The sequence below is a fragment of the Orcinus orca genome, chromosome 16 (genome assembly GCF_937001465.1).
Source record: "Orcinus orca chromosome 16, mOrcOrc1.1, whole genome shotgun sequence".
NCBI lineage: Eukaryota > Metazoa > Chordata > Mammalia > Artiodactyla > Delphinidae > Orcinus > Orcinus orca.
In genome coordinates this window covers 72892702-72917506 of record NC_064574.1, presented here as the reverse complement: position 1 = coordinate 72917506, position 24805 = coordinate 72892702, and the positions used below count along the sequence as shown (strand labels likewise).

The following is a 24805-nucleotide window of genomic DNA, read 5'->3' as shown; positions in this document are numbered from 1 at the left end:
TCCCAGTCTGGTGGGGCTGGATGTGAAATGACTGGAGTGTCAAGTGTTGAAATGGAGAGAAGGGAGGGAACACGGACGGGAGAGCATGTAACCGGTGGTGCCTGGGAAGTGGAGGATAGACCCTGGGGAGCTGGCACAATAGCGCAGTCCCAAGGGAAAGAGTTGACTCGTGGAAGGAGGGAGGACAACTCCGCCTGGCCAAGGAAACAGCCTAAAGAAGGGCGTGGGTCAGGATGGCACTGTTGGGGGGAAATGTATCCTGTGGCAAGATAAAAGAGCCACAAATGTTCTCATGAAACCGCAACCAAGACAAGGCCCGCAGAAAGTGAGCTGGACAGTTAGAAAAGGGAGAGAAACAGGGAGGAGCTCCCCAGCCACCAAAGGGAGCTTTTCAAGGCCAGTGCGAATCCTGTGTGGTGCTCCAAGGACAAAGGTGCTTCAAGGGCAAAGTACGACCCTGCCTGAAAAAGTGTCAGCGTTACACCCCTTAGCACCCCTTACCGGACTCTTACTCGCCCTCCCCACCATGTTGCGATGGTTACAAAATTCCTGAGCCCACCTGGGCGACGCCCATCTGGGCAACAGGACCTGTCCCAAATAAGGAAAGGCATCTGGCCTGTCCCACTCCCACCCTAGAGAAGGAAGGTATATGTGCCCCGACCAATTGGTAAACGAAATTTTCACCTCGGACCAGTCCTTTGTTTTTCTGCTATAAAAACTGATCAATAGCACATGTTCCTGCTCGGCTCTCCCATACTAGGAAGTCGGCCCGCTGTTCTGGCAGCAACCCTTCCCTCTAATAAATTGTCTTCTTTACATTCTGCCTCGTGTCTGGAAATTCTTTTCCAACCCGCGTTCAGACCACGACACTCTGGACTGGGGAGCTGGGAGGTCTCTGCTAGGAGGGCTGGGGGCAGGAACTGGGCTTGCGGACTGAGGGGTTCTCTGAAGCTGGTAATCTTTGGAGGCGAAGGAAGGGGGAGGGGGCTCCAGGGGTGCAGGAGTTTCTCTGACTGGGGCAATGTTTGAACATGTTAATATGGCAAGGAGCCACCAGGGAGAACAGAAGTGGATCCTGTGGCTGGAGGAAGGGAAACAAGGATCTGCCCCAGACCAGGGAGAGGCATCTGGTGGAAAGGAGGCCAGGCACACAGGGACAGGAGGCCAGAGGCTGTTGATCAGGCCAGCTCCTGATCTCAACTGGCTTACGCTTCGTGAGGCCATAGAGGCTGCAGAGACGGAAAAGGGAGGCTGGAGTTCTCACCAGGGCGGAAAGGACATGTCTGCCATCCTGCACTGTGGGAGGCAGGGCCTCTTCAAGCCAGGGGTGTCGGTGTGACTTTCTTACATATTCCCCAATTTCTCAGCTCTATTTCAGGAGACAAATGCTTTCAAGTCTATTTTCCTGAAATGTTAACTTGGAAGGCATTTCTTTGCTGACCTGGCTTTTGTGTTTAGTATTAGGCCACTCATTCTGCACTTTTTTCTCCACTATCATTTTGCTCTGAAGTTCCATTAACCCAGTGCTTTTTACTGGGGGGAAGGAGATACTCTTATTTCACAGGTGTGTGGCTTAGGTTACAGTGTCATAGGATAAACATGCGGCATCTTCCTGGAGGATAATTTTTACACCAAGATTTTCAGGAAAAGTATCTATGTTAAGATAAAAATGATACATTAGAGTATAGGTAAGCCTTTAAAATATTTGAGCTTTTAGAGATAGCTTGGACAGGTGTCCTCTCCCCTCCAGGATAACCAGTACCGCATAGCCACCCCCTTGGCAGACAGTCTAAGATGCGTCCCTTCGGTTCATCCTCCCTGAGAGTTCTACTTCGGAACATCATCTATCTTCTTTTCATCTTCCCTGCCCAACTCAGTTTATGTCTTAGGACCAATCTTTGAACAGGTCACTGTCTCCCTACCTCCAATCCTTCCCATTCCAGTCTATTCCTGACACAGATGCTATTACTTTACAGAAATGTGAATCTAGTTATATCACTCTTTAAAACATTAAACAACCCACCACCACTTACAATTCCTGCCTATTGCCTACTTGAGTTCCACGCTTGTTCAATGTCCCAGCAGTGCTCACCGCTTCCAAAACCCCTTGGTTACAGTCCTTTCTCTCACCCTTCGAGGACTTTACACCCCCTTCCTCTGCCTGGAATGCCCTTTCCAAATGCCTCATGCACTAACCTGGAGACTCTTCCTTTAAGATTCAGTTCTAGCATTCTCTAATTTTTTTCTGGAAAGTTACCCCAATTTCTCCCCCACCCATGTGTTTCTGTGTTTGTCATGAAGATACTTGTGCATACCTGCCCAGGAGATTATAAGCCCTGAGGAGGGGGCAGTGCCTGTGGTTATTACTCAACTACTGACATATTTGTTGAGGTTGAAATATACTCCAAGTCCCTTCTGGGAGCCAGAAAACTGAAATATATAGCTCAGTGTTTCATCAGGTCAAAACCTAAGTTATCACAGTTTATCAATGAACAGCAATAAAACTCTGAAACTCTCCAACTCAAATGCATGTGAGAAATTCTACAACTTCATCAATGTATCAGATTTTAAGAACTCATTCCTATTTAATCTAGCCTAGGATACAGGAGAAAAGTGACAGAATTTTAGTTTTATTTTCTGCGTGTCAACATGCTTATTAATACAGACTTTAATCTGATAAAATCTGACCCCAGCATGTTAATTGTTTCCATTTGGAATTGGCTAAATCAGAGAAAAACTTAGTTTCAAATATATAGTATCAAAAATAAATATACACTTAATGTGGTCTTATCTGTTTATGATACCAAAAGGTTTTCTTCTCCCAAAATAAAAGTTCTAAGATAAATTCCAGATTCCTTTGAATGAAAACAAAAACAAAAAACCACCTTCTAAAACAGTGAGCTTACAAACAATACAGCGCACTGCTAGGCACACTTAGTGTAACAGGAAAGTATGTTCGCTGAGAAGGAAATTTGAAACATGACTGTAAAACTTTCTGAAAAATTATAACAAGGCCTTTACTTCATTTACTTTTAGCTAGTTCATAAATACCAGAAGAGAAACTGGACGGTTTGTGAGGAAACTTATAAAAATTTTTCCATAAAGCAAACTTAGAAATCCTTCCCTTTTGGCTCCGTTTTCCAATCCTCCTTCACTGTGTTGAAGAGAGATCGAGTTCTTCCAGGTTTTTGCTTAGGTGGGTGGTTTCCAGACTGACTGGACTCTCCAGGTAGGTGGTTCCTGCACAGCGCTTTCCGGTCACTGGATCTATGACTTGTCCAACTTTGAAAATTATCTCAGCCAGTTCATGCTTCACGTGCTTTGTTTTCGGGACAGGTAGAGCTTTGAGAAGCACAATATCTCCAACGGTGCACTGCTGGAGAGCATCGTGGGCAAAGTAGGTTTTTCGCTTATTAAAATACTGTTGAGAGAAGGAGGAAACAAATCAGTAGTTCCCATCCATGACCTGGCAATGCAGTACAAAATCTGAAAAAGGAATGCGCAGAAAACAAGCTGGAACTTGGGGGAAAAAATAGATAACATACTTATGGAGACTTCCAATACAAAAATTAGCTGCTTAATTTCTGGAAAACGGCAATGACTTTTCTAGAACTGATCTTGTCTGGAGCTCTCCTGCTTATTTCCTGCAGTACCCTTGCTCTATCAATTATCATCCTCTTCTACAATATTTAAACTCTTCCTTCCCAGTAGAGCCTTCTCTCCAGCCTAAAAACACACTATCTCACCACTAGCTGTGTGATTTGGGACAAGTCACTTAACTACTCCAAGCTCAGGTTTTTTTCCCCCACCATAAAATGAGGCTCCAATGCCTGCGCCTCTAAAGTTATCGAGAGAATGAAACATTATAATGTTCATAAAGCACTTAGCTTCATGCCTCACTCAAAGTATTGCAAACAAGCCACAGATGAGAACTAGCATCACCTATTCCTCAAGACAACCCTGCCACAGCATGTAGTCCCATTTAACAGATGAGAAAAACAAGCTCAAGGAGGTGAAGTAATGTGCACGGCTAGTAACCAACAGCCAGTACTCAAACTAAGGCCCTCTGATTCTAAGGCCAATGATCATGCCATCACTCTTCAACTTGCTCCTGTGGTCTTGTTTTTGTTTTTGCTTTGGGATCAAGCCATTTCATTGAGAGGCTTTGAGGGAGAGTCGAAGGGCTAGGAGGACAATGAGATCCAACATCCTTCTCCCGGCTGGGATCTCCCCAGCATCACAAGACCCTGAAAAGGCTCCTGTGTTTTTGATCCTAGATAACAAACAGCATTTGTGCCCACCAGTGTGCGCAACCTTGAATGCAGAAACAGCCTTGGCACTTCCCCCTCCCTCCCTTGCGCATCTACCAAATCAAGGACGCTGTCCCTTCTTTCCTGAAATCTTTTTCCACTCCATCCTCACTGCTCCCAGGACTGTTCAGTTCTTTACTATTTCCATCCTAGACATCTGCAATAACCTCCTTACCCATTTCCTTACCTCCACTCCTCATCACTATCTCTGTCTCCTCTGCTTATAGGATGAAATCCAAAACACAACATAAAAGACCCTTCATACTCCAGCTCCAATCCTTCTCACGTTCATTCAACAACAGCATCTACTTAATGCCAAGCTCTGGGCTCAACATTGCCGAACCACTTGCTGCTCCAGTTAGAATGTCATGCCCTTTCATGTGTAAGGAATTAATAAACAGAAACCTCAATTAAACAGAGTCAGGAGACCAGAAGGGGAAGCTCTCACACCCTGTGATGATAGCAGAGCTCAATAGGAAGAAAGACATGCTCTTCTTTCCCGGCAACAACTCAGCCAGTCAAGAGTCATGGACTCTTTGTTTACCATCCCCTCCCAACTTCCTTTCCCCTCTGTAAAAGCACTCTCCTCCCCGGTCACCGCACCACTTTTGTGGGAGACTCGCATGTGGCTCACCATGTTGCAGACCCTGAATTGCAATTCTCTGCTGATCCCGAATAAACCCATTTTTGCTGCCGAAATAACTAGCAGTCTATTTGTTTTAGGTAAATACATGGCTAAAAGAACTTCCACAAACTATTCATCATGGAATGACTCCCCCAACTCCTCCTGCCCCCCAACTGGTCCTCTGGATAAAATCCTTTTGAAGCTTCAGCTCATATGTCTTATATAATCAAGAATGCTCTCCTCAGCAACCTGGGAAGGAAGAATGAGGAGTCTTCTGCTCCCACAGTACGTTGCACATAGAATGACTACAGCAGTTAACAGACTGAATTGAAATCAACTCTATGTGTCTCTAAAGTGTGAGTGTGAAACATTTGTTACACCCACAGACCAGCACAATGTCTGGTGTGCAGCAGATGCTCAATGCACCTTTACTGACAGAGGAGTGTTTTTCTGCTCAGAACCCAGAACATGTTGGTGATTTATCAATGCCACCTGAAAATAGAGATGTTCCTTACCTTTAATAAATAGGGATCCAGAACAAGTCTGGTCACTCTCACTTTAGCAGTTTTTTGCATTGCTGTCCCAATCACCTTCCCCACGACCCATTTGGCATGGACAGATGAACGAGCTATTGACATTGTGTGGCTTCGGTCACCTGTAAACAAATTCCAAAGTTAAATATTCTGATGGTTGTGACTCACCAAATGAATTTTGTCACTAGAACTGCCCCAGTTCAGAAACAGCTTTTGTTGGCCCTCTGGAATCACTGCTTTAGAGTTGCTTAAACGTTTCATTATTTCCTTAACTACTCAACCTCCCACCTTTATACTGTTTACAAAGCTGTAATTTTAACCTCTCTAAGCCTCAGTTTCCCCCTCTGCAAAATGGGAACACCAACAGGGCTTACTCACAGGAGTGGTTTGAAGATTTAACCTGTAAGGTGCCCGACAGCGCTAATAAACACTGGCCTTTACTGGCGTCCCTACTGCTTTCCATCCCGCTGGGCTGCCTCTCCCCAGACGCTCACAGCCTGGCTACTTGGGGCACGAAAGGCCGACGCGGCGAGGCCGTGGTGTCCTCTCCACCGGAGACCTTGACTTGGCATTGCTTTCGAGATCAATTAATAGTGAGTCCATGCCGCCCAGCCTGAGGAAGGTTGGGGATGATTGATCCCTTCGCCCCTAAAACCCCGAGGTCGGGTGACTCGACTCGACTCGCCTGGAGGGCTCCCACGACGCGGTGCTTCGGTCTCCAAAATCCACCCCACTTCTACTGCGAAGCACGGCGTCGGTCACCTACAGAGTCCACTGTTCCGGCGCACGCCCTGCGGAGCGCCGACCGGAGCGTGATGGCGTCACGTCGCTCGCAGGTCGCTCCACCCCGGACCGCCCTCTCATTGGCCGCGAGTCCCCTCAGTCCTGGGCGGGGTTAAAGTCAGGGCTCCGCCCACTCCCCCTTAAAAGGAGCCGCGGGCTGCGGCTTAACTGGAGACCTTGACCTCTGCTTTCCATACCTGCACGGCGGCTGGAGCGCTGGGATTCGGCCTTTCCTTTATCCGTTCCACTTAGTTTCCCTCTTTTTCTGTTGAGCTCCCAGGCATTGGACAAGGCCTTCCAAATCAAAGGAACTTAATTCATTCATCAAACGTTGAAACATTGGACGCTGCCAAATGGTGAGACTGAAATGTTTAAGCGTTTCCACCCCCAGCAGTTGTATTTAAGATAAAGTTCGGGAGATTTTTATGTCTAGTATGACTTTAGGTGTTAATTTTCAATATCTGTGAGATGGAGAGAAGTCTGGTGTGGGTACATATACATGTGGGCTGCTGCTGACGCCTTCTCAGTTAGAAGGAAGGCTGGGAATGTATTAGGCTCTTGTTAGGGAATTGCTAGACTAGGAGGGAGCTAATGGAGGGTTAAAAAAAAAAGTGGTGTCATTAGATTGAAGTGTGCATTCAGATAAAGAATTAAGGCCAAGGGCACGCTTAGTAAGTGAATTTAAAAGGAGAGATGGTGGTGGGGAGAGTGTGAGATGTTTGAAATTTCAGAAATGGGAGCTAATTTTCAATGAAAGTGGTAATAACTTTATATGCATTATTTCATATGAACAAAAACTTTTCTGGGATATCATATTTCCCTCTAGCTATGAACTTAAATTCCTTTCTTTTACAAGCAAGCTTACAACTTCTCTTGTTAATAAAACCAATGACATACCCAGAGTGATTTTTTTTTAAGATTTATTATTTATTTATTTATTTTTGGCTGTGTCGGGGCTTAGTTGCGGCACGCTGGATCTTCACTGAGGCATGCGGGATCTTCCATTGCAGCGTGGGCATCTCTCTAGTTGTGGTGTGTGGGTTTTCTCCTCTCTAGTTGTGGCACGCAGGCTCCAGTGCACACAGGCTCTGTAGTTTCAGGTATGTGGGCTGTAGTTGAGGTGCGCGAGCTCAGTAGTTGTGGTGTGCGGGCTTAGTTGCCCCATGGCATGTGGGATCTTAGTTCCCTGACCAGGTATTGAACTTGTGTCCCCTGCATTGTAAGGTGGACTCTTTACCACTGGACCACAAGGGAAGTCCCCCCAGAATGATTTTTTAAAATGCAAATCAAATCATTTCACACCATCGAAGGTAGAAAAAACATCTGCTGATTTTTTCCAACCCTCATTGGGAGGAAAACTTTCCCTCTACTAACAGGTTTGAGTGTCGATGGTGGGGCTGTGAATGAAGTGATAATAGATTACCAGGGGAAAAGACAAGGTTTATTTACACATGCATGCAGGAGCAGATGAAGAGACTCCTGGACAACTAGAAATAGGAGATTATATACCAACTTAATAGGGGGAAGGAAGGAGGGAGAAAGGGCCTCTGGGAAAACAAGTGGACTTCTGGGAAAGGCAAATGGGCTTTTATGAGAACAATGGAAAGTATAACAGTTTGTGATAATGTTTGTTTGTACAATTTCTCATCCTGGTGCCAGTGGTTTGTTGGTCTCCTTCCTAGCTGGAATCTCCCCTGAGAGGGGATTTACGGCAGCTTCACTCTTAGAAAGCTCTGCCTTTAGGGACTTCCCTGGTGGTCCGGTGGGTAAGACTCCTTGCTCCCAGTGCAGAGGGCCCGGGTTCGACCCCTGGTCAGGGAACTAGATCCCACTTTCTTCAACTAAGGAGTCCACATGCCTCAACTAAGACCCGGCCCAGCCAAAATAAATAAATATTAAAAAAATATATATTAAAAGAATAGCTATTGTCTTAAAAAAAAAGAAAGCTCTGCCTTTAGTCAGGTAAGGGACACTCTGAAAAGGCTTTTTTTCTGCATCTGCTGTATCTTCAATGTCCTCAGTTTAAGGGAATCTTTATACCAGTTTAAGGGAATCTTTATACCAATCTTTATACCTTTAAACTGAGGACCATACCAATGTCCTCAGTTTAAGGGATCCGATTGAGTCCTATCACCCCTTAGTGTCCTGTCTGCTGTGGTAAAAACACCTTGGTTTGCCTTTGTGAATTCCTGTGTCTGTAGCTTCAATGCGTCTGCCAGTCAAGGTCCTCCATCTTTGTTTAGCACGAGGCCCAAGCTGAACCAATCAAATTACCTTCCAGGAATATGAATCTTGAGTGCTCTGATCGGAAGATGGGAGGTGACTGGAGCTACTGCATCCTGGAGCTACTGCATCCTGAGGGAGGTGTCCTGAAGAGACTATACAACCAGAGTCAATGTCGGCTGCTTGCACCCACAAAAATTTAACCTATAAAGAAGTCGGCACTTAGAAAATGGAAAACAACATGCAATCATCCATGGTGTAAGACATGAATCAGATGCTTTTGGAAAGGAGTAAAACATCCCCACATTTGATAAGCTTCTTGGTCAGCCATCCGGCCCCCTAACCCATAACCCATATACACATTATTCATTCTCATATTCAATCTCCCTCTCTCTCTCCCTCCACCCCCTGCCCCCCAACCCATCCTTCTCATCCATTTCTCCTCACGGTCACTGCTATGGTATGAATGTTTGTGTCCTTCCAAAATTCTTATCTTGACTCCTAACCTCCACTGTGAAGGTATTAGGAGATGGAGCTTTGAGGAAGTGATTAGGCTTTGCCCTCATTAATGGGATTCAATCTCTTTTACAAAAGGACTCCAAGAAAACTCCCTTGCTCCCTTCCACCATGTGAGGCCACAGCAAAAAGGCACTGTCTATGAACCAGGAAGTGGGCCCTTACTAAACACAGATGTTTTGGCACCTTGATCTTGGATTTCCCAGCCTCCAGAACTGTAAGCAATTAATTTCTGTTTTTATAAGTCACACAGTCTATGGTATTTTGTATATACATATATAGAGATGGCATTTTGTATTTATATAATATATACACATATATATAATGTAAAAATATATATAGTATTTTGTGTATATATATATATATATATATATATATGACATTTCCTTATTCATTCATCAGACACTACTAAGGTTATTTCCATATCTTGGCTTTTGTGAATAATGCTACAATAAACATAGGAATGCAGATATCTTTAGTATATCCTTTTATACCCAATTTGTTGATTTTTTTTTTAAATCATGACAGGATTGTCAAATGTTTTTTTCTGCATCCATTGAGAGGATCATATGATTTTTATCTTTCATTCTATTAATGTGGTATATAACATTGATTGATTTGTGTATGTTGAGCCATTCTTGCATCCCAGGGATAAATTTCACTTGATCATGTTTTTTGATCCTTTTAATGTGTTGTCGAATTTTTTAAATTGAAGTATAGTTGATTTACAATGTCTGTTAGTTTCTGGTGTACAGCAACGTGATTCAGATTCTTTTTCACATTCTTTTAAATTATAGGTTATTACAAGATATTGAGTAGAGTTCCCTGTGCTATACAGTAGGTCCTTGTTGATTACCTATTTTATATATACTAGTGTGTATATGTTAATCCCAAAGTGCTAATTTATCCCTCCTCTCCCTCTTTCCCCTTTAGCAACTGTAGGTTTGTTTTCTATGTCTGTGAGTCTGTTTCTGTTTTGTAAATAAGTTCATTTGTATCATTTTTTTAGGTTCCACATATAAGTGATATCATATGGCATTTGTCTTTCTCTGTCTAACTTACTTCACTTAGTATGTTAATCTCTGGGTCCATCCATGTTGCTGCAATGGCAATATTTCATTCTTTTTATGGCTGAGTAGTATTCTATTGTGTGTGTGTGTATATATATATATATATATATATATATATATATATATATATATATATCACATCTTCTTTACCCATTCATCTGTCCATGGACACTTGCCTTTTCATTTTGCTGATGGTTTCCTATGCTGTGCAAAAGCTTTTCAGTTTGATTCTGTCCCATTAGTTTATTTTTGCTTTCATTTCGCTTACCTGAAGAGACAGATCCAAAAAAATATCTCTAAGACCTATGTCAAAGAGTGTTCTGCCTATATTTCCTTCTAGGTGTTTTATGGTTTCAGGTCTTACATTTAGGTCTTTAATAATTTCCAGTTTATTTGTTTTCATGGTGTGAGAAAATGATCTACTTTTATTCTTTTATATGTGGCTGTCCAGTTTTCCCAGCACCACTTCTTGAATAAACCATCTTTTCTCCATTGTATATTCTTGCCACATTTGTCATAGATTAATTGACCATAACCGTGCGGGTTTATTTCTGGGCTCTCTATTCTGTTCCATTTGTCAGTATGTCTGTTTATGTGCCAGGACCATACTGTTTCATACTGTAGCTTTGTAGCCTAGAGTCAGGGAGACTGATATCTCTGGGTTTGTTCTTTTTTCTCAAGATTGCTTTGGTTATTCAGGGTCTTTTGGGTTCCCTACAAATTTTAGAATTATTTGTTCTAGTTCTGTGAAAAATGTCGTGGGTATTTTGACAAGAATTGCATTAAATCTGTAGATTGCTTTGGGTAGTATGGACATTTTATTTATTTATTTATTAACATCTTTATTGGAGTATAATTGCTTTACAATGGTGTATTAGTTTCTGCTTTATAACAAAGTGAATCAGCTATACATATACATATATCCCCATATCTCTTCCCTCTTGCGACTCCCTCCCACTCACCCTCCCTATCCCACCCCTCTAGGTGGACACAAAGCACTGAGCCGACTCCCTGTGCTATGTGGCTGCTTCCCACTAGCTATCTATTTTACATTTGGTAGTGTATATATGTACATGCCACTCTCTCACTTTCTCCCAGCTTACCCTTCCCCCTCCCGGTGTCCTCAAGTCCATAATCTAGTAGGTCTGCATCTTTATTCCTGTCCTGCCCCTAGGTTCTTCATGATTTTTTTTTTTTTTTTAGATTCCATATATATGTGTTAGCATACAGTATCTGTTTTTCTCTTTCTGACTTACTTCACTCTGTATGACAGACTCTAGGTCCATCCACCTCACTACAAATAACTCAATTTTGTTTCTTTTTATGGCTAATATTCCACTGTATATACGTGCCACGTCTTCTTTATCCATTCATCTGTCAATGGACACTTAGGTTGCTTCCATGTCCTGGCTATTGTAAATAGAGCTGCAATGAACATTGTGGTACATATGGTTTTCTCAGGGTATATGCCCAGTAGTGGGATTGCTGGGTCGTATGGTAGTTCTATTTTTAGTTTTTTAAGGAACCTCCATACTGTTCTCCATAGTAGCTGTATCAATTTACATTCCCACTAACAGTGCAAGAGAGTTCCCTTTTCTCCACACCCTCTCCAGCATTTATTGTTTGTAGAGTTTTTGATGATGGCCATTCTGACTGGTGTGAGATGATATCTCATTGTAGTTTTGATTTGCATTTCTCTAATGATTAATGATGTTGAGCATTCTTTCATGTGTTTGTTGGCAATCTGTATATCTTCTTTGGAGAAATGTCTATTTCTGCCAATTTCTGGATTGGGTTGTGTTTTTGATATTGAGCTGCATGAGCTGCTTGCATATTTTGGAGATTAATCCTTTGTCAGTTACTTCATTTGCAAATATTTTCTCCCATTCTGAGGGTTGTCTTTTCGTCTTATGGTTTCCTTTGCTGTGCAAAAGCTTTTAAGTTTCATTAGGTCCCATTTGTTTATTTTTGTTTTTATTTCCATTTCTCTAGGAGGTGGGTCAAAAAGGATCTTGCTGTGATTTACGTCAAAGAGTGTTCTGCCTATGTTTTCCTCTAAGAGTCTGGTTGTGTTTGGCCTTACATTTAGGTCTTTAATCCATTTTGAGTATATTTTTGTGTATGGTGTTAGGGAGTCTGCTAATTTCATTCTTTTACATGTAGCTGTCCAGTTTTCCCAGCACCACTTATTGAAGAGGCTGTCTTTTCTCCACTGTATATTCTTTCCTCCTTTATCAAAAATAAGGTAACCATATGTGCATGGGTTTATCTCTGGGCTTTCTATCCTGTTCCATTGATCTATATTTCTGTTTTTGTGCCAGTACCATACTGTCTTGATTACTGTAGCTTTGTAGCATTGTCTGAAGTCAGGGAGCCTGATTACTCCAGCTCCGTTTTTCTTTGTCAAGATTGCTTTGGCTATTCACAGGGTCTTTTGTGTTTCCATACAAATTGTGAAATTTTTTGTTCTAGTTCTGTGAAAAATGCCAGTGGTAGTTTGATAGGAATTGCACTGAATCTGTAGATTGCTTTGGGTAGTATAGTCATTTTCACAATGTTGATTCTTCCAATCCAAGAACATGGTATATCTCTCCATCTATTTGTATCAACTTTAATTTCTTTCATCAGTGTCTTCTTATAGTTTTCTGCAGGTAGTATGGACGTTTTAACAATATGAATTCTTCCAATTCATGAACACGGGGTGTCTTTCCATTTATCTGTAACATCTTCACCTTCCTTCATGAGTATCTTATGAGTATCTTATAGTTTTCAGAGTATAGGTATTTAACATCCTTGGTTAAATTTATTCCCTATGTATTTTATTCTTTTTGATGTGATTGTAAGTGGGATTATTTTCTTGATTTCTCTTTCTGATAGATCATTATTAGTGTATAGAAATGCAATGATTTCTGTATATTAATCTTGTATCCTGCAACTTTACTGAATTCATTTATTAGTTCTAATAGCTTTTGGTGGAGTTTTGAAGGTTTTCTATGAAGTCTAAAAAGTGTCCTGATAGCAGTGGCTGTAGTAGCAGCAGGACTTTTGCTCACTCTCAATGGTCACGGACATCCCTAGTGCCCAGATTTTGGTCTTTTCTACTACTCTGTACTAAAAGAATCTAAAACTCTTTGGGCAGGAGGTGGAGGAGGAATCTATTCTCACATCTTGGGAGTTGCCCAGCAGTCTAGTGGTTAAGAGTCCACACTTCCACTGCATAGGGTGCAGGTTCGATCATTGATTGGGGAACTGTTATCCCACATGCTGAGTGCGGCCAAAAAAAAAGACAGTATACTCACATCTTGGAGCAGTGAAAATTTTGGAATGGGTTTGGACCACCTTACTTCCAAAAATGAGAACGTGTTTACAGATAACAGATAAAGTGCTAAGAGTTAAAAGAAACTAGCTTAATGCAGCTTCCACTGGCCAAGTTCTCACAATTTGAGCATTTAAAAAAATGGTTAATTGGAACTGCTTGTTATGTAAGAGGCCAAGTGTTCATAATGATGCTCAAGTCAAGTGTGTTATAACAGTCATAAAAGGATGATTGTAAATGGTATGTATAATTCAATACTGATCTTAAAAAGTAATATATGTCTTTCTTGCTAAGTATGTGCATATGTACATATATACATATATATACATGCATGTATGTGTATATATGTATTTGTTCCTGTTTAATCAGTTAAGAAGAAACAAAGGGGTGTTGGGCAAGCCAGATAATCCTGGAAAATGTTGAACCATATCAAGAAATAGGAAGAACCAGACAGTCACTCAGACCAAGTAGAAAGATGGTTCAACAGTTAATCACCTCTAACAGTTACATACAGTAAACAAGCAGAAAGTTGGTTGCAGTATGTTGCAAAATGATGAAGTAGCCAAATGTTCTATAGAGGAAAACTGACAACAAAACTTGCATTCTTCCGGAAGGAGCTGGATAGCCTCATTAATTATCCTAATGATGCACATAAAAGCTTTAAATAATGCTAGCCAGCGAGATCACCATACCATAATGACAGGCCAATGGGCCAGATGGTTATGGGAAAGTTCAAGTGTCAAAAATTTACGATCTATATAAAAGTAGGGTCTTAAAATGTCCATGACATAACAAGTGATATTTTGTTATAAAACAAGACCAAAGAATATTTGGTCTGTGCAACTAGGTTTTATGGATGACCTAACTAAAGATCAGACAGTTGCTAACCCATAAATTTCAACTTAATTTGTCTGTTACAGTAGTATTCTTATTTTGGGTTGAATAAGATTACTAAAATCTGAGGAAGGTATACAAATAGTACCTGGTAGAAAAACGTAAACCTAGGAACATATGAAAATTGGAACCCTGGGAAAATATTCAAATAAGGATAAAAACATCAAGTCCATGGAGTTAACTTTATTTTTTTATAAATTTATTTATCTTATTTATTATTTTTGGCTGTGTTGGGTCTTCACTGCTGCACGCGGGCTTTCTCTAGTTGTGGCAAGTGGGGGCTACTCTTTGTTGCAGTGCGCGGGCTTCTCATTGTGGTGGCATCTCTTGTTGCGGAGCATGGGCTCTAGGCACGTGGGCTTCAGTAGTTGTGGCACGCGGGCTTCAGTAGTTGTGGCATGCGGGCTTCAGTAGTTGTGGCTCATGGGCTCTAGAGTGCAGGCTCAGTAGTTGTGGAGCACAGGCTTCGTTGCTCTGCGGCATGTGGGATCTTCCCGGACCAGGGCTCGAACCTGTGTTCCTTGCACTGGCAGGCGGATTCTTAACCACTGCGCCACCAGGGAAGCCCAGAGTTAACATTTTTATAACTAGTTTCAGTATAATTATTTTTATAATCTGGGTACCTCTTACCTGTTTCTTAATGTGTTTAAGGCACTTAATAAAATTTGAAATTAAAAAAAAATTTTATTTATTTATTTTTGGCTATGTTGGGTCTTCATTGCTGCGCGTGGGCTTTCTCTAGTTGTGGCGAGCAGGGGCTACTCTTCGTTGCAGTGCACAGGCTTCTCATTGCAGTGGCTTCTCTTGTCATGGAGCACAGGCTCTAGGCACATGGGCCTCAGTAGTTGTGGCACGCAGGTTCAGCAGTTGTGGCTCACGGGCTCTAGAGTGCAGGCTCAGTAGTTGTGGTGCACAAGCTTAGTTGCTCTGCAGCATGTGCGATCTCCTCAGACCAGGGCTCGAACCCATGTCCCCTGCATTGGCAGGCAGATTCTTAACCACTGTGTCACCAGGGAAGCCCTAGATTTGTGATTTTAATGAAATGTTTACATGTGTTTAAATCTGCTCAGTGTTTAAAAGAGTAGGGATATCTAATTTTAGAAATTCTTAAGTTTTTATTATTTGCACATCTATGAATAATTAAAGGAATGTTGGCTGCTTAAAGAATGTCAGTTGTTTCCTTAAATTAATAAATTGAACATTAATCAAAATCCAGATGAGTATTTTTCTCCAACCCATAAGCCCTTTGGACATAAGAGAATCTATCAACATGGTAATCCTTTTATACTCTGAGGTTCAGAGAAAGAGTCATATGAATTTTTGTGTTGAGCAGCAATCTCTCATTTTATTAATTTTAATATAGTTATCAAATGTTTTCAGAGTGCTATAAAACACTGTTCCAGGCACTGTTTGTATCCACTGGATTAGAGTAACATGATCCATGTTCTAGTGACATTTCAGTCCAAGAAACCCTGAATAATAAATCACTTATTATTATGTCTAAGCTGAAGTATCTCTTTTCATAAAAAAAAAAGGCAACAACACCTGGTTGGATGGACCAAATGAATTAATATATGTAAAAGGGTAATATCTTGCCCTCCTAGACAGAAATAAATCATACCAACAGGTTTCTGAATGAGTACTACTCCTATGGCTTCCTTGAATTTTGATGCAATAAATATACTTAGGATTCACGTAACTTGGAACATGTTGAAGACAACAAAGGACATGAGAATGAATTCACACCAGAATGACATAGTTTACTGTACAGTTAACATAAGCATAATCATTTATGACCCTAAGGATATATAATAGGCTTCTAATTTTATAATTCCTATTTATGAAGAATTGCTGAAAATCCATGGCCAACTGGTCTTCTTCAGTCCCGACTCCTCTTTTCTGAAATTGTCCAAATTCTGCTGATCCTCTCCTGAAAAATCCCACACTGCTCTCCTTCTTCCCCTGTGCTGAGATACACTGCCTTGTATTGAAGCCCTTAGCACTCTTTGTGGATTATTCAGCTTTTTTCCCCCCTCCGGTTGCAAAATTAAACTTTGATCAAAGGCTTCACCAATTGTAATTAACCATTAATTCTTTTCCTACATACCTCTGCTATCTGAGACTTTGCCTTGGCTCACTCTCTCTTCCTGAAACCTGAGTGCTCTATACTCTGCCTCCTGAGGGTAAATAAATGTTCAATGTAGATCCTTTTGGTGAAAAGACACTTCCAGAACTTATCTGTCTTGACAGTGGATCTCCATTTCACAGATATTTGAACACAAAATATTATTAGAAATCCTCCATGACTACAGTAACTTGGGGTTTTATTAACTATTTCATCCACTGATGCATGGGACATAAATGTACTTTGAAAAGTTTAACTTCCATGGTGAAATGAATTCATTTCATTACTTTCTTGGTTTTTAGTGTTTTAAGTTTTAAAAAAATTTAAATCATTCCAGCTTTCACTTAAGGCCTATGATATCTAGTCCTTCACAGGGAAAAAAAAAAAGGCAAGTCTTGAGCTGGGAGATATGTTAGAAGGAAGGTGAGAAAGCAAGGGGACTGCATTCTTACTTAGCCTCATGGCTTCTTCAGCCGTGCCTGAGAAGACCAAGAGAAAAACAGAAAGCCAAGAAACAGAAGCAGCCTCCTAGTTGCAGCTATTCATGGCTGTGACAGTTTATATTTATGATGCTTTGTAATGTCAAAAAGTGATTTCTGTCAAACAAGGCAGTAATCATAAAAATCAAATTAAAACACCTTAAATTCTTTTTGGAAAAAGGTGGTACATAAATATATTTCAATAAATAAAATGAATTAATAAGCCAATTAGTAACACTTCCTTAGTTGTTTATATAAGCCAGTAAGGCTCTTCCCTGGTTCTTAGCCTCAGTGTGGCACCACCACTCATCCTCTGTTACGGTACCCTACTTCTGTCTTCCACAGTGGTGCAGGGAGGTGTAGGAATTCTTATAAAGTCCCTGTCATTATAAAATAAAACCTCCTCTCTATTCAAATCTGCAGTAATAACAGAAATGAGAATTTTAGTTCAAAAATCTATGTTTGCTACAGGGAACTTTAAAACTAGAATAATAGGATAGAAAAGTAGACTTCTCTGAATCACTTTTCAAAGTTCATCGATATGACCCTCAGTCTCCTCCAAGACTCTTCTTAAAGATCCTAGGATCTGTTTGATGAAAATAATGCAAGGATTCCTAAAAAATAACATAATACTGCCATATCCTCTCACATGGCTTCTCAAAAAATGGTCAGAAGACTTAGGTGGTACACCAATGGATATTTTCAATTTCAAAGTTATATATTTATTTTGATGGAAATTAGAATATAATTATCATACAGAACTCACAATTTCCATAAATAATATTTCCTAGGACAAGGCTAAAAATTCTGAGTCCCTTTAAAGGAAAATATTAAGTAAACACTGAATATGGTAAAATCTGTAAAGGATGCATACAAATGACTGAAGTTTAAGAAATATTGCTCTTTTCTATTGATTTCAAGTTTATGTGACTGGTTATACTATATCATTGCCTTGATTAATCAATGTTTATATAATTTAAAAACTTTATGCTATAAAAATCACAGGGGAATAATCATAGGTTATTGCCTACAGGATTTCTGGTCATTAAGAAAAGTTTTAAAACATGACTCCTCATATAATCTTGTTTATAAAATAAATTACTTTCACTACTTATAACCTGTCCTGGGAATATAATATGCTACTAGTTTAAGGTCTAAATTTATTTGGCTTCTACACATTAGAAGTTTATCTATAACCTTTCTCCCCACTATGAATAATATGATATTGCATGGGATGAAAAGGTCTGACCAAAATTTTCCTACATTTATATATTCATATGAGTCCCTTACCCCACCCCCACCCCCGCAGGAACAAAGCTAAAAATTCTGAGTTATGTGCTGAGGAGTAAGTGAAGGACTGTGGCTTAAGGTTTTCTCACATTTATTATATTCACATAATTTCTTCCGAGTATGGATTTTCCTATGTTGATTAAGGTGTGCACTCTGGCTGAAGGCTTTTTCACATTCATTACATTTATAGGGTTTCTCTCCTGTATGAGTTCGCTCATGCTGATTAAGATGTGTCCTTTGGCTGAAGGCTTTCCCACAAAAACTACATTCATAAGGTTTCTCTCCAGTATGAAGTCTATGATGTTCTGTAAGGGATGTGATACGGCTAAAGGCTTTACCACACTGATTACATTTATAGGGCTTCTCTCCAGTATGAATTCTCAGATGTTGAGTAAAGGATGAATGTTGACGGAAGGCTTTCCCACATTCATTGCATATAAAAGGTTTTTCTCCTGTGTGAATTCTCTGATGTTGAATAAGATGTATCCTCTGGCTGAATCTTTTCCCACATTCATCACACTTATAGGGCTTCTCTCCTGTGAGTACTATCTGAGGTTGAGTAAGAGATGAGTTTTGGCTGAAGGCCTTCCCACACTCACTGGGTTTCCCCTCAGTATGAATATGAGTAGTAAGAAGAATATGTTGATTGAAGATTTTTCCACACTCATTATATTCATAAGGATTCTCTCTTACATAGTTTCCCTGATAGTAAGTGAAGTCTGAAATATGCTTGATGCTATTTCCTTGTGTGTCAGAATTAACGGGTATTTTAATTGAAGGAATTCTCTGATGCATAACAAGATTTGAGTTCAGATTAAAGTTTTCCCCAAATCTATTACATTCAAGGCTTCTCTCCTGTGTGATCTTTTTCTGGGTGAAAGATACTTGTCCTAAATGTCTCTGCTGGTTTTCTTGGTTAGATTCTAACCGGTAATCAAAATCCCAGAGTCCACCTAAGATGGAATACCAGAAACTGTCTCCTGTTAATCTCTCCATTAGCATGTCACAGGTTTTATTTTCATCAGAAATATTCTGGTTTGATTTTTTTATTTCTGGACTATTCTCCCCATCTAAAAGAAATTCAGAACATATAAACACTTTTCAGTATTCTCTGTTTTGTAAAAGAAATTATTGCATAGTGAATTACCAAATGAAACTGACAGTAATGCAGACAAGGCAAATGTGGCATTAAAAGTTTTGAAATATGGCCATGTAACAGGGGAAAGACTACAGAAGGATGACGAGAAGCAGTGAGCAGGTGGAAAATTTAAAATATGTGTGGTAATCATAAAAAAAGAGATCAATCAGGAGCATACATAGTCGAAAGGAAATGGAAAGGAGAATAAGAAATATCAGGGTAAGGTCTGTGTTCAGAGGTGGGAGACAGAGAAAAGACTACTTAGAGAAGACAGGTCCAAGTCCAAGACCTTCTAAATCTCACCTGTGGATTATTCTATTATAATACCAACTACTGGTTTATTTTAAAAGTATGTCTTCTGATTTTTAATCTTTTGTTTAAAATGATAAAACTAATACTTGCTTATAGTAACATATCCAATGTACAAAGTAAGAATTCCACCCCCTAAATGTAATCATTGTTAAGTTTGGAGCCTCTCTTGCCAGATTTCTCCTATATTCACATAAATATAAATGTAACCATATTTTGAACAAGCATGACACATGGATTGTGGTAAAAACAAAATTTCATTTCAGTCTCCCACTGCTTCTTTAAACTTTATTTAGTGGGGGTATTTTCCCTCTGCTTCTGTATTAAGATTTGGGCAGGACCCATGCTCTTCCTTTAATTATTAGGTAACAGATACTCCTACTCTTACATAAAGTTGCAAACACAGTCTCTCTTCAGTAATTAAAGTGTTCAGTCATGTATAGTATTCAAAACTTCAAAATTAATCCCTCTCCCCTTCCTTGGGCTGTTTCCCCCCCTCTACTCCTTCCCTGCTAGTCTTTTCCCTGCTTCTACTCTGCTTATTTCTCCCCTTAAGTATTTTCCTATACACCTCTTCCTTCACTCACTAACTCTTGTTTAATTCCCTTCTAACAAGAGTTGGAGGGTAGCAGCTGTGTGGAGGGAAGAGAGATCAAGAGATAGGCCAGTTTTTGTACAGTAGCTTCACATTCTCAGCTTGGTGGATGTTTAAAACAGACTCACTTTTGGGAACTTTTATGACTCTTGGAAGATTCTAGCTAGACCCCTCTCTCTCCAGTCATTTCCATGATCTAGAATAGATATATTTCTATTTTGGGTAATCCCTTGGGACCAGCCTTAGGGCATGAATGAACCCTATTGGACGAGATCATGTTGGCTGATTCATGAAAAACACTCATAATACCTTGTCCCAACAAAACTTGGGTAGCGCAGACTGATCCTAACTCAGCAGCTTCTCCTGGCTCACCCATCAAAGCCATTTCCTTAGTCAGAGTCAGCTGTTCTCAGGCCTTGTACTGCTTTAGCTTTCTCAGATGTGAATCATGCACTAGTCCTGGTCTTCTACCCGCAGGGGAGGTATATACAAAGCTGTACGAGTGGTCCCCTTGAAGCTGGCACATATGCTTATGGTCAAGGACACTTGACAGCAAAAGAGGCAACATTAATAAATAATTATGCCAGCAACTGTCCTGGGAAAATAAAATAGAATTATACCATAATACTGTTTTTTATTTTGCTTTCTTACATTATTGCATATCATGAACACATTTCCATGTCATCAAAATACATTTCTACATAATTTTTAAAGGACTGTAAAATATCCAATTTTATGGATGTGCCAAAGTCAATTCACATTTAGGTTACTTTGGCCTTATTCTTATCACAAATAGCACAACATGAAGAGTTAGTTGGCTGAACATGCAATAGAAATTTTAAAAAGAAAAAAAAGTCCAAGTCAGAAAATAAACTTACTCTGGTCAAGAATTAAATTATATGTGGAAAAAATGTGATTTAAAGGATTTATTTTAAACCGGTTTATCATTTCAACCGAATTATCAACTGGACCACTTTATTTTCAGATAAAATGCTTTTGTCTGCTCAGGGACTTTGGCTCTAAAACGGTTGGAATAATTGGCTGGAGCTCAGAACACTGTCTTTTCTATTCTCTTAGCATCAAAATCCACAGGCTGCTGACCTGGCTCCTGGAACCACAGGTAAGTGTGGTGCTCTAGGCTCCTACAGCCTAGGAGTAGATTTCAGGGCATTCACTGCCTAAGGCCTATCTTCCAGAACTTTCATTTATCCCTGGAAACAGGGCAGCCTGATCAACATACCAGGAGGAGTGATAGTGCATGAAATGTACAGGCACTGCTCCTCCATGGTAGACACCCTCAAGGCACATCATATATTCAACCAAAGGGTTGCCACCCAGCAAGACGCCAGGGGACAGGGTCTAGACTCCAGGTGGAGACAATGATTATCTTGGGCTTTAAAGCAGTTTTGAAAAACAAACTCTAGTCTCTTTGCTCCAGCTCCTCACCTAACCCGAGCCCCTATGTTAGTAGACATGACTGCAACTGCCCTTAAGAGGAGGGTGGGCACTGCTAAGGATGAACACCCTCATCAAGCATTATACAGGGGCTTCCCTGGTGGTGCAGTGGTTAAGAATCCGCCTGCCAATGCAGGGGACACAGGTTCGAGCCCTGGTCCAGGAAGATCCCACATGTCACGGAGCAACTAAACCCATGCACCACAACTACTGAAGCCTGTGCTCTAGAGCCTGCGAGCCACAACTACTGAGCCCGTGCACCTCAACTACTGACGCCCACATGCCTAGAGCCCGTGCTCCACAACAAGAGAAGCCACCGCAATGATAAGCCCTTGCACCGCAACGAAGAGTAGCCCCCGCTCACTGCAACTAGAGAAAGCCCGTGCGCAGCAACGAAGATCCAATGAAGCCAAAAAAAAAAAAGATGATAGCATGACATTCATAAACACAAATATAATCTAAAATCTGGGAAGAGAATGTGGGTGAAATACTGAGGCTAGAAATGTAGAAATGGGAAAATGAACATAGAAAGGCCACTTAAAAGCATGATACTACAGAGTGAACACCAAGTCCATAAGAATATATGCCTTTAGAAGAATAAGGAGGGAGAGAGGGTATTTAAAGGAGCAGGTAGAGAGACAGGGGAGAGGCCAGAAGAGGCAAGAATGGTGTGTATCACAAGCCAGAGTGTACTTTCAAGAAAGTCAAGTCAGCACAGTTAAATGCAACACAATCATAGGAGACAATAACTGTGGTTTTTTAGTCACTGGATTTGACTGGAAGGAAGTCAGTGGTAATCTCCAAGAAAACAATTTTAGTAACACTGGTAGTACACCTTTGTCACATCACAAAGGTGAGCTAGAGAATTAGAACTGAGGCTATGGGTTTTAGACAAGTTTAACGTGTTTGATAATAAGAAAAAAAAAAGAACGAAAAATGGGTAAAAATGGCAGAGGATTTTTGATATGGAGAATAAAAAGATTTAAAGAATACCGAGAGGATGTATGAATAAAGAGAGAAAGAAAATGCGTCATGGAGATTTGCAACATCAAGGTATTTATGGACATCCAAACTAACACCTTCAAAATAAATTTGTGTTGTGTAAGTTTTTTAAATAATAAGTATATATTATCTGTTTAATCAGAAAAAAAGTAGAGTCATTTCCACTTTGGAAAAATGTCAAATATGAACTGAATTTTTAAGAAGCATGCCTCTTTAAATCCCAGAGGCAGATGTTTGTAACACACTCAGTTAAGTATTTCAAAAGCGACTATTTTCCTTCACTGAGGTGCAAACACCCAAATGCTTGCTTCTCACCTGGATGAGTGTCTGGTGGGCTGTCTCTCTCCATCATCCACTGCTCCTCCTGCTCCAACTGAGTGATCACCTCTGGCTTATGAAGTTGATGCCCTATTCATGGGGAAAAATGTGTATCTTAGAATTTTATACTGGGAACAAAAATCTCTCTCAGAACTCATTTCCAACCTGTTTAATCTATAGGGCCTCCGGATTTGGAAAGGGGAGGCTTCAGAGGCAGCAAACTAAAGCTACCCATCTCAAAATCAGGACCTTTTACCTAAGAAAGCAAAAACAGAGGTCTCTGTCTCCAAAACTGATTAGCATTCTTCCATCCTGGCCTGAACTATATACACAAAAGCTTCGAAGGTTTTCACTACTAAAGGAAAGAAACCCATGTAGAATGAGTTCCAGTCTTACAGGGATGCCATCCTTACCCAGTGCAACCAGGTTCCTATAGTTCTCCAGCATCACGTCTCGGTAGAGGTTCTTCTGAGCAGGGTATAGCTGGTCCCACTCCTCTCTGGTGAATTCCACAGCCACGTCCTGGAATGTCAGTGATTCCTGAAACACCAAGTACATCCTTGCTCAGCCAGAAAACTTTTTTTTACAGGGGCCCTTAGGGGAAGAGGCAAAGGTGCTGCAGTAGACAAAGGTTAGGATGTCTAAAGAGTTGTGCTGAAAGTCTTCAGGGCTCTGAGTAATCCAGGTCAAAATTTTGGAAGCAACAATTCTATCTTCTATCATCTTTCAAGACAGGTTTAAAAACATGCATGAAATAATGCTTGCTTTTAGGCTTTTTACAACCTGCTGCACAGGAAACTCTCTCATATCATCTTAACAATTAAAAAGCTACATGGAAAATTCATGCTATTAAGATTTCAGAATTGAAAGAATTCAGGATATGTTGAAATAGTGAAAGTAGGTATCAAGTTGGTGGATCATGTGTACAACCTTAACAGATTTTTAAGCTTTAGACAGAAGAGGAGAGAGAATATTCCAGTGTGTTTAAAGAAAAAAAAAAAAGGCAACAAGGGCAAATAGGTTGAGAGTAGAAGGCACGTGATGCATGTTGGGATCAGTAAAAGAAAAAGCCCATCCTCTCCCTTTCTCTTTCTATAATTTTCCTGGACTGTTTAAGAGTAAGTTGCAGAGGGACTTCCCTGGTGGCGCAGTGGTTAAGAATCCGCCTGCCAATGCAGGGGACACAGGTTTGAGCCCTGGTCTGGGAAGATCCCACATGCTGCGGAGCAACTAAGCCCGTGCGCCACAACTAACTGAGCCTGCGCTCTAGAGCCCGTGAGCCACAACTACTGAGCCTGCGTGCCACAACTACTAAAGACCGTGCTCCTAGAGCCCGTGCTCCGCAACAAGAGAAGCCACCCAATGAGAAGCCGGCGCACCGCAACAAAGAGTAGCCCCCGCTCGCGGCAACTAGAGAAAGCCTGCGAGCAGAAACAAAGACCCAACACGGCCAAAAATAAATAAAAATAAATAAATCTATTAAAAAAAAGAGTAAGTTGCAGAGGTGATGCCCCTTTACCCCTAAAAAATTTATTTCCTAAATACAAGGAATTCTCTTACGTAACAACAGGATGATCAAAATCAGTAAATTAACATCGATACAGTGCTGTTGTCTAAGCTATATACTTATTCAGATTTCACTAAATGTCCTAATAATGTCCTTTATAACAAAAATCAAGATTTTTGATTGTCTTGTATCTTTTGTCTCCTTGAATCTGCAGCAGTTCCCCAGCCCTTCTTTGTATTTCCTAACACTGACATTTTGAAAACACAGGCTAGTTATTTTGTAGAATAAACCTCAATTGGGGCTTGTCTAATGTCTCA

At 40.6% G+C, this 24805-nt stretch overlaps 3 protein-coding genes across 3 annotated transcripts in view; 1 reads left to right on the top strand and 2 right to left on the bottom strand.

Moving 5' to 3' along the window:
* Window positions 1-2614: 2614 nt before the first annotated feature.
* MRPS17 (mitochondrial ribosomal protein S17) lies at window positions 2615-6394 on the bottom strand. Its single transcript, XM_012532697.3, has 3 exons — window positions 5847-6394; window positions 5451-5590; window positions 2615-3421 (listed from the first exon to the last, which is right to left on the bottom strand). The coding sequence occupies exons 1-3, from the start codon at window positions 5929-5931 to the stop codon at window positions 3152-3154; spliced, it is 495 nt and encodes a 164-aa protein (XP_012388151.2). The 5' UTR covers window positions 5932-6394; the 3' UTR covers window positions 2615-3151.
* A 40-nt stretch (window positions 6395-6434) lies between these two features.
* The window catches only part of SEPTIN14 (septin 14), an 87780-nt gene continuing 69409 nt past the window's right edge, over window positions 6435-24805 (top strand). Inside the window, exons 1-3 of the mRNA XM_049699865.1 lie at window positions 6435-6607; window positions 8533-8732; window positions 9069-9207. The gene's annotated coding sequence lies outside the window, so the exon portion shown is untranslated. The remainder of the gene's footprint in view (window positions 6608-8532; window positions 8733-9068; window positions 9208-24805) is intronic.
* ZNF713 (zinc finger protein 713) overlaps window positions 9324-24805 on the bottom strand; it is a 36461-nt gene continuing 20979 nt past the window's right edge. The window contains exons 3-5 of the mRNA XM_033426243.2: window positions 23395-23521; window positions 22979-23071; window positions 9324-19234 (exon numbers count right to left, since the gene is read on the bottom strand). Of these exons, the coding sequence (XP_033282134.1) occupies window positions 18192-19234; window positions 22979-23071; window positions 23395-23521 (1263 nt within the window). The 3' untranslated portion in view covers window positions 9324-18191. The remainder of the gene's footprint in view (window positions 19235-22978; window positions 23072-23394; window positions 23522-24805) is intronic.